At 35.5% G+C, this 14176-nt stretch overlaps 1 protein-coding gene across 1 annotated transcript in view; it reads right to left on the bottom strand.

Annotated features, from left to right (window-relative positions):
- LOC149275194 (uncharacterized) overlaps positions 1-14176 on the bottom strand; it is a 94460-nt gene that overhangs the window by 23942 nt on the left and 56342 nt on the right. Inside the window, 12 exon segments of the mRNA XM_089504895.1 lie at positions 281-350; positions 908-1018; positions 1140-1278; positions 2097-2214; positions 2704-2920; positions 3880-3986; positions 4473-4563; positions 4701-4815; positions 5005-5266; positions 6264-6329; positions 6607-6694; positions 6905-6980. Of these exon segments, the coding sequence (XP_089361021.1) occupies positions 281-350; positions 908-1018; positions 1140-1278; positions 2097-2214; positions 2704-2920; positions 3880-3986; positions 4473-4563; positions 4701-4815; positions 5005-5266; positions 6264-6329; positions 6607-6694; positions 6905-6980 (1460 nt within the window).

The raw sequence follows: 14176 nt of genomic DNA on the forward strand, positions 1-14176 counted from the left end.
CGATTGACTCACAACACATGTGGATTTGATTTCACCATACTACACCCTGGCTGATCGTCCTGATTGGACATTTTTGTCACATAAACAAATTAAAGAATTACTTTTGTTGAAGACAAGAATGACTTAAGTTATTAGCTTTTTTTGTGGGTTAATTGCTTATCTGGATAAAACAGGACCTGAGAAAGTTAGGCGTTGATAGATATAGTCTAATAGGTAAAAAGAAAGTAATTGCCATGGCTGCCTTAATTATACGAGGAATCAAATAAAAGAGACATCTTACCTGCAGAGACAGGCAGCTGGGTGTAGATGTTGTTCACATACACACTGCCACAAGGTTTAATGACAATAATCTGTTGAAATAATTAAACAGCTGAATCTTAAAGAACTGAAATGCATCCATCCATCTTTCTATTTTCCTTAATTCACAAACTCAAAGCGAAGACCAGAAAATATGATATAACATGAGATATAGACAATATATTGCCACTAAAGCGTAACCTTGGTGGATCCCGGCTAAATGATTGTTGAATATTGATGAAATATTTATAGATTCAAAGATCCAACACAAAATCATTATCTATGAAACATGGTTTAATTGGTTGCAATAGCTGTTTGTGAAAAGTGAATTTTGTTGTTTATGTATCTAAAACATCCTAGTTTATATATATATATATATATATATATATATATATATATATATATAAAATTACTGTTTGAAAATTACTGTTTCTTCAGAGTTTGTAAACACGCAGTGAACACTAATTTTCCTCACTTTGACCACAATATGTGGCCACAAAAAAAAAATCACCTTGCAAAAAAGTTTTAATTATATATGTTACAATATGTAACATTATTTGATTTTCATACAGTATCTACACTCGTATTATTTCAAATGGTATATACTCACTGTCTCTCCTCCATTAAGGATTATAGTGGAACTTTTTAGACAAGTTTCGCTTTCGGAAAGACCGCATTTACGCAGTTCTGCCAGAATTGTAAATCCTGTACCGCTGCAGACCTGTGTGGGGAAAGACAAACAAGCATAAACTAAGACCACCGAGATAATTAATTTTAGTTTATTTTAATTTAAATTGAAGACTTATGTAGATTGTTGGATATTCTAATATAGTAGTTCATACCTTGGACAATACATAGTTACAATCACCATGAATGGTATAACGAGTCTGATCATATGTAGTAATGTGGGATCCCCCTTCGACTGCGCAGGTTGATGGGCAAGGCACATTCTGGCAGTTCCACTTTCCTCTTGAACACATACTATGAGAAAATGCATAGGTAAGCCACTAGAGGGCACTCTATATTACATTTTTCTTTTCTATACGTCATAAAGGTTTTACTTATGCTATTGAATAAAAATGTTGTGGTCTCCTAATAAAGATATAATCCTCAAAGTTTAACATTACATAAATAAAAAAAAAACAAAACACAATTAGTTTAATCATGTGAACTATAAATGTAAAACGAATTTTTACCTTTTCTCACAACTATTTTTTCCACAACTTAATATTGAACTTAGTACCAGGTTTACTTTGCATATAGAAGTGCTAAATACACGATTTGTTATGAGAAACATCTGCTTTAAACATGGTATGTAACAGAAATATTATTTTTTTAGTAACACTGTAATAAAAGAACTCACAACAGTATTTTTTTAGGTTGGAAAATGTTATTAGTGCATTTCCTGTTCATTAAAATGTCCATTGTGTCATATAGGGTTATACTGGTAAACCTTATATTAGCTGTTGTTTAATGGGTTTTTAGCTTTTAAATCTAGAGGGATCATCAACAATTAAAGAATATTATATTGATTAAACTATGAGTCTCCCACCAGAGTGCTGCTGCTGAATGAGTTGGTTACAAGGGAGATGCCTGATCCCCCCGCAACCAGCACAGCCTCCATACTCTCCTTGTGCAAATCAGAGAGGATGGCGGCTTGAAAGAGGGATTTTGGGTGGTAAAAATATATTACTGACAATAGCATCAACAACACCCCCCATATGTATCATAATGATTCTTAACAGTCATCATTGCAAACAGTGAAGTAACATAGCTTAATAATCACAAGATGTCCTCACCAGGTGCTACATTCAGTAGAGTAAGAGGTTCCTGCAGCATATGTTTTACCGTTGAAGGTACAGGAGCACATATCAACGGGGACACAGCCTGAGTTGTTGATATCATCAAATACAGTTCCTAAATTAAAATAAATATATAAAAGTTTGTTAGATTTTTTTAAAGGGGACGGACAGAAATTATATATTTTTTTATTATATTTTTTAAACTTAAGTAAAACAAGATTACCTGATGGACAGAAACAGCCTTCCAGACAATGGTTTTCACAGAGGAGACTTCTCTCAGGGTTGGAACAGGTATCCGCACAGGGGGATCCGCATTCTTGGTACTTCATGTTATAAGGACATGTTTTAGCTGTGGAGTGAGTGTATCAGAATTAATTAAAATGATGTTTACTCCTCTATTGATATGTTTGTTTGTGTGATCAATATATTATAGTGACAATAAAAACCGTATCTAAGCAATTTACCCATGTAAACTTGGATATATAACAGTATTTGTTAAGAGTACATTTTCCCACATCATCACATATGATGATATCGTTTTTTTGATGATATCAGTTTTTTTGTTAAGCCCAAAATTATACAGTAACAGTTAGAAGCCACTTACGGCATAAATTTGATGATCTCCAGTTCTGTGGTTCACCTCCGGCGTGGGCACATTGCCGTGAATACTCAGCAAATGTGTTACACAAGCAGATGGCTGTTGCTTTGCTGTCACAGCGACAGAGGTCTTGTACACAAGCTTCAATATACTTCCTAACACCCACCAAGGAATGACAATTCGAGAAGGCTGCCATCATTAGAATTCCCTCACATATATTTTCCTATAAAAATATACAAAAAGTAGGTTGGAATGAACTTTCCTGGAAATTATTTTCTAACAATTTCATTGAAAATGACTAATGGCACATAAAAATTAGCAACCATTTTTTGGACCTTGTAGGAATCAAAAGAGATCAGATGCAGTAGTCAAGATACAGGGTTTAGTTGGATCTTGTTTTAGAAAGGGACAAATACGAGCAACACTTTTGGATGTAGGGGACAGTTTTTGGAGTTAGTATGAATGTATGGGATGAATTAGAGGTTGAAGTGAAAACGGGATAGCAAGTGTGTGGGATGGAGAGCATGGTATGACTAGATTGTAACCTTGCAAGAGCACGGCCCTCTTCTCCTTTTGTACCAGTTTGCTATTGTTTGTGATTTTAAAATATCCTAGTGCTAGTTGCACAATTGACATTGAGGGAAATGTTGCCAGTCCAAAGAGGGAAGATATGAAATTCAGTTTTACAGAGCAATGTGTAGGGGAACATTTAGAAACAAAGGTAGGGCAATTACAGGCATGATGAGGTGATCAGGGGAAAATGGTAGATCTGAATGTAATTATCATATAGGTGGCACTGTAAACCAAAGGCTGAAACCAGTTTGCAAAGGTGGTCAGTGTTAGGTCAGAACATTAGAGGTCCAAGAACTTAGCCTTGGGGTAAGCCAAATGAAAGGAGAAGCAGAGGGGATGGGTTTTTTTGTATAGAAAAGGTGACACTGAAACTGTTATTTGTGAAACAGAAGGAGTACCAGGAAAGAATAGTGTCTAGAATAACATGTGATTAATTACTGATGGGCAATCTGAGGGTGTATGTGTAATAAAGTACTCATTTGTAAAACAGATAACACATACTGTATTTTAATTCTATCTGATATTAATGTTACCAGGAAAAAAAAGCTTCTCATAACCATATATATTTAACATGTTCTATCTTGTCATTGCATCCAAAATGGTACTTACATAATCTGTGCAGTTATTCCTGGGGGTAGATAGAACCTCTTGACACTGTTCTGTGGGTCCATCCAATTTCTGCAAGTTGCCAAACTGAGTCTCTGTGATTTGGATTCCTGAGAAAATACAAAAGTTATGGCATATGAGTGCATACTAGTCTTGCAAGTCTATAATAACCTTATCTTATAGGTGATCAGGTGAAGCCATTGAAATATTGTGCTTATTGTGTCACATGGCAATGTAATATGTTGCTTTTATTCAGCTTTGGTACTGAGTTGAGATATAAAAAGGTTTGTTGAAGTTTGCTCAGTTTTAGCTATTCTAGACAGACATTCTATTTTATGAAGACACTTCGAAAACTCTGCTGAACTAAACGGGAAATATCGTTTTCTGCCATTATTTTCCCTTCATTTTCTCTCTGCACTGTACATTTACTTCCATGTGAAGTCACTCTTTACTGATGGTTCCCTGTTTTTACATCTTAAGAATGACTTTAGTTTTTAAGATCAGTTCAGCATTTTTGGTGATCTGCCAGGCAAATAGTGTTGAATATTTCCATACAGAATACATAAACTATTCAGTTAATATAACTCTACACTAACCATTGGAAATGAACTCGTTGTTGATGGAAATGCCATTGTAGTCTCCACACAAGCCACAGGTCTCGTTAGCATATTTTTCATCAAGTTCCAGCTAGACAGAGAAGCAAAATAAATAATGTTAGTGCATGGTAAATTATCATTATGTATACATTAGTTCTCACTTTACATATCACATGATAGTAGTATTATTTAATATTTAGTAGTATTTATATTAATGTATTTTCTTACCAGGAGGCTATCATCATCATTCCACATAAAGACCAGACCAAGCTTAGAGTTCACCTTTAGATAAACGCCATTCTTATCAATCTGAACGCCACTACCACTGAAGGGCAATTGCACGCTGGAAAAAAATGTGGATGTCCATTTAGAATTATTATGGAAAGATCATAGATTTTGAAAGCCCCTTTTCTAATAACTTCATAAAAAAATAAACATGTTTTAATACAAATATATACTATGACCTTTCGGCAATGCATTGAAGTTCTGTCTTTCCAATGCAACTCAATAAAAAGTGAAAAATATAACTTACCTCTTATCATCCACCATCACATTGTTGTGGTCTAGTTGCACTACTAGCCCCTCCATTTTCATGTTGATCTTATCAATGGTAGCAACATTATTAACAACTGTTCTGCGAATTTGGATGTTGAAGGATTCGTAGGCACTTTTGCAGTGGGACGAGAAGACGTAGTTGCAGGTTCCCGGGAAATAGAAGACATCCCCATCAAAGTTCTTGAAGTGGAAGTTCCCCCAGGTGCTGCAGATTTTGCTATTGTGAGCCGTGTTGATTGCTGTAAGTTAGATGGATAATACAGTGCATGTAAATTTCAACAACATTGAGATGCTCTGTTTGCTGCAAGGTAGATGGAGAATATAATGTGTGTAAATGTCAACATCACCAAGCAGTGTTGATTGTTGAAAGTTGATTGAAAAATACAATGTATATAGTTGTCAACAACCGTTGGTGTTGATTGTTCTCGGTTGAGTGGAAGACACAATATACAAAAAATGTCAACAAAACTATTTTCAAAACATAAAAGCTTGCTTGGTAAAAAGAAAAGGTCATGTGATTTTTTTGCTTTAGTATATATATTTATATCTATATCTATATATATCTATATATAATAAAATAATGTAATATTATATTATTAAAGACAAATGTGTTTTATTTCTCAAACTTTATAATATATTGGTGTTTTAGGTTTAGATGGTAAAATAGTTAAATAAGTAAGAGAATGGCTAAGTAACAGGAGATAAAAGTTGTTGTTGATGCTGAATATTTCTATTTGCTGAAAATATAAAGGTCCCCAACATTGCAGTAAGTTGTTGAGAGTATAGCAGCTAAGTTCAACTTTCATAGATGTAAAATAAAGCCCTTTATACGGAACATTCAAATATAATAATATAATAATAATATAATAAAACCTGTGTATTTTTGTGTGTTGCTTATTTTATTTTGCTTTTATTTTATTGGGAGATTTTATAGAGGTAGGAGGGCATCATAATTACTGATCCCTGCTTGTTGGCTATCAATTCATGCAATCTTCGTACCAAGTCTTCAGAGTTCCACTGCATACAGCATATGTAATTGGCCTTATAGCTACATACAGCATATATAACTGAAAATCTAAGGGTTAAAACAGTCAGAAAACATGCATGGGGTAATCATAAATATAAGACAAGAACAAGGATTGGCTACAGTTTAAGGTTTGTATAGCAGAAAATCAATAGACGAAAAGTGCAGAATGGTTTCTATCTGCTGACAGTATTAAGGATTCATTGACTTACCTTTAATCACAGGTGTGGAAGATGTAGTCTGGATAAAGGATATCCTTGAAGGTCCATTTATCATAACTTCAGAGAAAAGGAATTATATAGAAGAACATAAAATCACGTATGTTTCTTTTTTTTTGCAAATGTTCCAAATAATAATTGTATTTATGAAATCCATACTTCATTGTATAAATTAGTACCCAAATACCATATGTTGTAGTTTATTAAATTAATTCTAACATTGAATTATTTTGCAAGATCTTTGGTTTTAATGTCCCAAATAACTCCTCAGCTTTATACACTAACTTCATACACTGCTCATGTGATAACATTATAATAAGCAACATTTCTGACTTACCGTCAGTCTGTTGAGTCTGATCAAAGCTGTAGTCATCATACGCTTGGAGAACTGTAAAGACACAGAAGTTAGGGAAAGAGGTGACATTCTGTAAAAATTAGAAACCGAATGAAAGCTACATTGTATATTGGAAAGCAGTAATTAATTTGCCAGCTTTTATTTATTTATTTTTTGCGAATGGCGCAAGAAATAAGCATACAACCAGTCATGAAACGGCCGTCAAGGCACATGAGAGTAAAGGCACATGAGAGTAAAGGGTAAAGGCACCCATGATACAGAAGTAAGAGATGGTACATACAAACATGACTGGTATGGCATTGGCATTGGCATTGGATTTATATTCATTTTTGTCCATTATTGTGTAGTATAAGGAGCTGATTAAAAATAAACAAAATTAGTTCAAATATAGATTTTGTATCATTAAAAAACTGGTTTCTCACTAAACATTTTCTGCATACATGTGATTGTTTAAATTACCTAATCAAAGGTTATACTTTGGGGTCATCCAAGAAAAATATGTAGAGTTACATAAGCTTTTCAAAAATGTATCTTTTTTTCTATATGTGGTTCTCAAAGCTCATGTGACTCATTATGTATTGTAGACAGTTGACCTAAAATGATGCACTACATAAGTAGGGAAAGTAATTTACATTTTAAGCTTCTTGCAATTGAAAATCCACTTAAAAATAAGAAAAGGCAAATTAATTTAAATTTAAATTATGATTGGTCAATTTATCTATTCAAAGGAGATATCTGTCATTGTGCCAGCACAGAAAAAAAGGTTCCATCTGTAGAAAGAGACCTCTGAGGTCCTAAAAGCTTAAGTGTTTCTCTATGTTGGGTTTAAACAGGTTTTACATCTGACTAAAAACTCTTTCTTCTTTTAGAACCAATATCTGATTTCTGTGTCAAATTATACACAAAACAAATTAATTTGATAATGAAAATATAGTTTCCGATTTTTCTTACAAGTTCTACTTTCTTACAATTCAGTTTCTGTTTGAATCAATTAATACATAGTTACTATTTCTTTTGGTCAGTAAATATCAAAATATCATATTAGCCAGTTTAGTGGGCAACTTATTGACCTTTACTTATAACTGTTCCCAATAACCTTCTCCCGGTGTTTAAAAGGTCTTTAACATGGAAAAATAGGAAATGTCCTTGCACTGTTATATGATATTTTACTTTTAAAATAAAATGCTTCTGGGTACTATACAGTAATTACAGTGGCTTATTTTCCAGGGATGAAAGGCCGAAAAGTATTATTTATACCTCTAAGAAGACTACAGGATGTTCCCCAACTTTAAATCTAAACATAAGGTCCTGATTGAGATTAAGAATCGTTGGGAACAGATCTTAACAGAGTTAACAGCTTTAGCCATAACTTATAATATATATAATATTTGTATTTATAATGATTTACTTATAATTAGTACCTACTAGTATTGGAAGTTGAGGGGTACACATTGAAGTGTACATTTTCCCATTTATATCTATTCATACTTAAAATATACAACATAAAACTATCCTTAATCTAAGACAAGACCAAGAACTGATTCTTTACATCAGGAAAAATGTCAGAGAAGATGGGCTAAATGGTACTAATTGGCCATCAAATTCTATGTTCTTATGGGTGCTTAAGAAAAAAAATTTGAAAAAACCATCAGTATGTACACCTATATAAAAAAAAAAAAATCATAATTTTTGCATGATACATTTTCCATTTTGCGTGGAGTGGCAATGTTACCTATCTAATGTCCCATCTAAAACAATCTGCTGGGTGGTAGAGGTTGGGGATATTTGTCCATATATATGCATTATTAACCTTTATCACATACACACACTTATATATGCAAGCTAGATGACAAAATTAAATGGTACATACCGTTCAGTAGGCTCAAGATGACTAATAGGACCCACAATGGGACCCCCTTAAAGGTTCCCATCCTCTTAGCAGCTAGGTAAGGTAGATAGAGAACAATTTGACCAGTCTTCTGGTTGTCCTTATATACACTTGTTGAGCCACCTTGGAAATGTGCCAAGGAGTGCCCCAAAGAGTAAATTTGGGAGGGGTTGCTGGCCCCTTCTTTACTTATGGGTGTAAGGGCGGATGCTTAGGTGTGTATTCAGGTGTACCTATGTGTATGTTTTTCTATTTTTTCTTTTTGGTACAGTTCTCTTTACACACAGAAAATATTTGTTAGCAAACTGTTACCATGCATTGACAAAGGTGTATGTGTGAATATTTATGTATGCCCAAAGCTTGTAGAAAATCAATTTATTTGTACAAAGTATTCAAAAATAAGCAATCTCTATCAATTTACAAATCTTTTTGTACAGTATGCTGTACTTTTTGAGTGGGCTCTTTCCTGTAGCAAACAATAAACCTTTTTACTATTATACTATTATATATTTTTATTGTCCTAAAATGAAAATTACAAAAATAATGTATTCATTGAACTCTGAATTATTGATTATGAATTATTAATGTTATATTCACTGCATTTAATATGCTATAGGCCAGGTACAGCTTAATTTTGATCACCTTCATATGTACACCTGTTCACTTTTTTACTTGTAATCACCTATTTAAAATTAATGTTATGTTTGTGCGTCAAGTGTATGTCGTTATAACGTTTTTAGAGCTCCCACATTTTATCTAAATTTAATTAGATATTGTGTAAATTACAATGCTGTAAGAATCTCTCTTTCCAACACGTTTTCTTTTCTCTTGAGCAATGTTGCAATTTAATTTGCCTACATAAAATAGCTCATGTAATTTATCAATGTCATACTTTGCAAAGTTTAGAGAGGTTATGTCACCATGACATGCTGTTTACCAATGCGTTTCTAATAATTTAGTATATAACATAATTTATACGAAAAGGGGCAGTTGCACCATATGTTGGCTTGTTTTTTTTGAACATTTAGGGCCATTACATTACAAAAATGGAAATCAAAGTAGCCAGTTGAGAAAGAGTTCATCTCCATGTTGGTAAATCTCATGAAGTAAGCAATCATTGAAACAATGAGAATAGAAGGGCTCATGTCTTCCATTTGCGCCACTAAGCTCCATGTACTGCTTCGATCAGTGGAAGGACTGCTGCATTGGCTGGACGGAGACCCAGTCAAACCAGCCAACCAGACTGATATGCATACATATGATCGCTTAAGGGGTTAATCACATGCAGGTCGGCAAAGACAATTTTAGTTAAAATTTACCTTGTTGGTATGTCTTAGCCTCTGTCTTCCCAACTCTGATCGTGAGGCAGAAAAAAATGAGCAGTTCCCACACTATTCCCAGAATGTTCCAAACCTTCCCTTATTTTAAACAAAGTATTTATTTTTCCTTTTGCTTTTATCCATTTAGGATTGGATTTTTGGATATTTTCATCCAATACTGATGCCAATAACAGTGTTTTAGAGAGTAACCCACTTGATTTTAGTCATGTCAATTTCCCAGATCATAATAAACCCTCTTCTATATACCCTGTGAGGGAGGTTATCCATGGGTGGTTACCTCTTGTGGTACCTCACCTGAAATACCCTCCTTCAGCATCAATCCTGGGATTAATATGCCAATATTGACACCACTCCAGGTTATAAGAGCTGGTTATGGACAATATTCTCTATTAAATGGTGACATCAAAATGTATGTAAAATATTGACTAATAGACTCACTTTGATTGTGTCATGTTTGCTTCACACAGATGAAGCTTTGTATGGGGTCAACAACACACACACACTTATAAATTTGATAGTGGATGCCTTTAGATTCTCCAAACCATGTTTATTACTTTAGTTTGATGTTGAGAAGACAGTTGACAGACTACACTGAACATTCGTACACAAAGTTTTATTAATATACAACTTTCCATCATGGATGACTTCGCGAAAGTACTCTGAGAGGCCTGAGGAATACACATGGATTTGTGGAGAAAGAGAAATACAATTATTACACAGTGATTCTGTTTTACCAAGGTTTATTTTAAAGCCTGGAGCCCGCTCAAAGGCAATGTTGCATTATGCGTGGAATCATGACCGATGGATTATCCATAATAGCATATCAGTATACAGTGACATTTGCATTTCAATATTGTGGGTACAAAAGCACAAGTGACTTTTTTAATTGGAATCCTCTTCCACTCCTCCTTGACGGCACCACGGAGCTGGTGGAGCTTGCTCTCCCTCACCTTTGTTTGGAGGATGCCCCAAAGATGCTCAATAGGGTTTAGGTCTGGAGACATGCTTGGCCAGTCCATCACATTTACCCTCAGTTTCTTTAGCGACGCAGTGGTCGTCTTGGAGGTGTTATCATGTTGGAATACTGCCCTGCGGCCCAGTCTCGGAAGACAGGGGACCATGTTCTACTTCAGTATGTCACAGTACATGTTGGCATTCATGGTTCCGTCAATGAACTGTAGCTCCCCAGTGCCGGCAGCACTCATGCAGGCCCAGACCATGACTATGACTTTGTACTCCTCACCTGGTTGCCGTCACACACGCTTGACACCATCTGAACCAAACAAGTTTATCTTGGTCTCATCGGACCACAGGACATAGTTCCAGTAATCCATGTCCTTAGTTTGCTTGTCTTCAGCAAACTGTTTACGGGCTACTTGTGCATCATCTTTAGAAGAGTCTTCCTTCTGGGACGATAACCATGCAGACCATGCGGCGTATGGTCTGAGCACTGACAGGCTGACCCCCTACCCCTTCAACCTCTGCAGCAATGCTGGCAGCACTCATACGTCTATTTCCCGAAGACAACCTCTGGATATGACGCTGACCACGTGCACTCAACTTTGGTCGACCATGGCGAGGCCTGTTCTTAGTGGAACCTGTCCTGTGAAACCGCTGTATGGTCTTGCCTACCATGCTGCAGCTCAGTTTCAGGGTCTTGACAATCTTCTTATAGCCTAGGCCATCTTTAACAATTGAATTTCCAGTGATCTTCCAGTGACCAGTATGAGAGAGTGTGAGAGTGATAACACCGAAATTAACACATCTGCTCCCCATTCACACCTGAGACCTTGTAACACTAACGAGTCACATGACGCCGGGGAGGGGAAGTGGCTAATTGGGCCCAATTCAGACGTTTCCAATGAGGGGTACTCACTTTTGTTGCCAAGGTTTAGACATTAATGTCTGTGTGTTGAGTAATTTTGAGGGGACAGTAAATTTACACTGTTATACAGGCTGTACACTCACTACTTTACATTGTAGCAGAGTGTCATTTCTTCAGTGTTGTCACATGATATAATAAAATATTTACAAAGATGTGTGTACTCACTTTTGTGAGATACTGTATTCTTCATGGCAAAACTGCTCCCACTCCTTCACGTTGGATGGGTCCTGCTGGTGTACAGCAATCTTTAAGTCATGCCATCGAGGTCTAGGCTTTGACTATGCCTTTCCAAGACATTTAAATATTTTCCCTTAAACCACTTGAGTGTTGCTTTAGCAGTATGCTTAGGGTCATTGTCCTGCTGGAAGGCAAACCTCCATCCCAGTCTTAAATCTCTGAAAGACAGGTTTCCTTTAAGACTTTCCCTGTATTAAGCACCATAATTCCTTCAATTCTGACCAGTTTTCCAGTCCCTCCCAATGAAAAACATCCCCACAGCATGATGCTTCCACCACCGTGCTTCACTGTTTGCAGGATTTGCATGTGATATTCAGTTGATCTGTTTGTTAACCAGGCAGTCCTACTTTATGACAGGCCAAAGGTATTTACAAATTTTTACCTATTAATGTTTTGGACTTTAGCAATACAGCTTAGAAAAAATATTTTGAACATTAAAGGGTTATTAGTATTGTTATAAAAAAAAATTATTGGTTAACAAATATTTTTACACATGTGTAGCTCTAATTTTCTTTGGACAGCTACAAGCGTATTTGCTTGTTTATCATCTACTGTGAAAATGATTTCTGTGTTTTTTTAAGCTATTTATTTAAGTAAACTTTAAATGGTTTAATTCATACTTAAAATATTATTTAGCATTATGTGGACTGAAACCGGTGCTCTCACAGGTGGTCCCAACCAATTACAAGATGTCATGGGCCACACTGTGGAGGAACATTCCTAGAATATTTGGCACCCGGGGTGGATCCTGTATGTGGCACCCAACACTTTTAAATGTAAAGACACCCACAAACAAATGAATGTTGGCAGAAATATTTATTTCACAAATTTGTCAACTGTTTGTCAACTAGAAACAAACTAGAAATCTGAAAAAAAAATTATTAACTTAATAAATAAATTAAATATGTTTAAATAAATAACATTTACTGAACAGATATGGTACTGCATATTTCCCATCTCAATATTTCCTGTTCCTTGCATTCATTTATTCATTTAGCCTCCTGCACCCCTTTACCTCTCCTGCAGTTTTTACTGGTCTGTGGGCTGACCGAGCAGCACTGGGACCACGCAGATATCTTTGCAGCCTGACGACCACCTTATGCGGGCCAGCAGCTTACCCCTGCTAACTGTGTTAGGAAACTCTCTTTTCCCATCCAGGATAAGCAGGAACCTGGGCAGGAAAAGAGTTTCTTCTCCCCCCCCCTTAGCTAGGCTACTGGAACTGTGTTTTTATATGCATCCTATTTATGACTAATTTGCTCTTCAAATATACTTTATAAATGCATGGTTTGTCCCTATTCTGAATAAATTAAAATATTGGGGTCGGGACCCCACACGTGCACAATACTGGCACCGTGAATACTGGTATTCAGTTGTTTCCAGGGCTGGGTTTTATTCCCAGTCTGCCCTGATGAATCCTGATTTCTGTCTTTTACTGCACTTCCACTACAACTTAATGGGGGTTCCATAGTATTGTGACCCCAAAATGTTACCAATAACACAATTACATCAACATGGTCTAACCCTAGGTATAAACCTTGAGCAGGATTTTTTAATGATTGTTTTGACGTCCTCCCTGCAGTGCGGATTTTCTGCTCACAGTCCAACTGGAAAGCCTAGAAACCCACACTTTCCAAAAAAAATATCTCCACCTGGTCTAGGAAACCGTACACTCTTTGGTAAGGGTCAACTTATTAAGCCATGGTAAGGATATAGGATTTTTCATGAAGAAAGTGAAGTAAATGTAACACTAGTTATATGACATAATAATGAAATAATACTATGTTCAATGTATTATCTTTCCTCCTAACCACGGACTTATTTCCACATACGTAAGGGCAAATATTGGTAAGATCTTACTTTGCATGACATCTCAAAGTACTGTTTGTACCAGACATAAAACATTTACAAAACACCCCTTTTGTTTCTTTATGGGTCTCTTGCACTCTTTGTATCCTGTGTCTTGGATCTGTGTATCACTTTCCATTCATTCTTTCCCTAATATTCATTGTCATTTGACCATAAAGCCACTGTATACTTTTCTTACAATACATAGCAAACCTGCATAGACTTGTCAACCATAATAACTATAATTGATGGGATGTCCATGGTGATAGAAAACTTTTTTATCAAGTATATTATAAAAGGAATTGTAGACCTATCACTAGAAAGCTTCAAAATTATTTGTTGTACAGTCATAAC

This window comes from Sceloporus occidentalis, unplaced genomic scaffold (genome assembly GCF_023333645.1).
Source record: "Sceloporus occidentalis isolate IW3139 unplaced genomic scaffold, rSceOcc1.0.p SCAF_295, whole genome shotgun sequence".
In the NCBI taxonomy this organism is placed as follows: domain Eukaryota; kingdom Metazoa; phylum Chordata; class Lepidosauria; order Squamata; family Phrynosomatidae; genus Sceloporus; species Sceloporus occidentalis.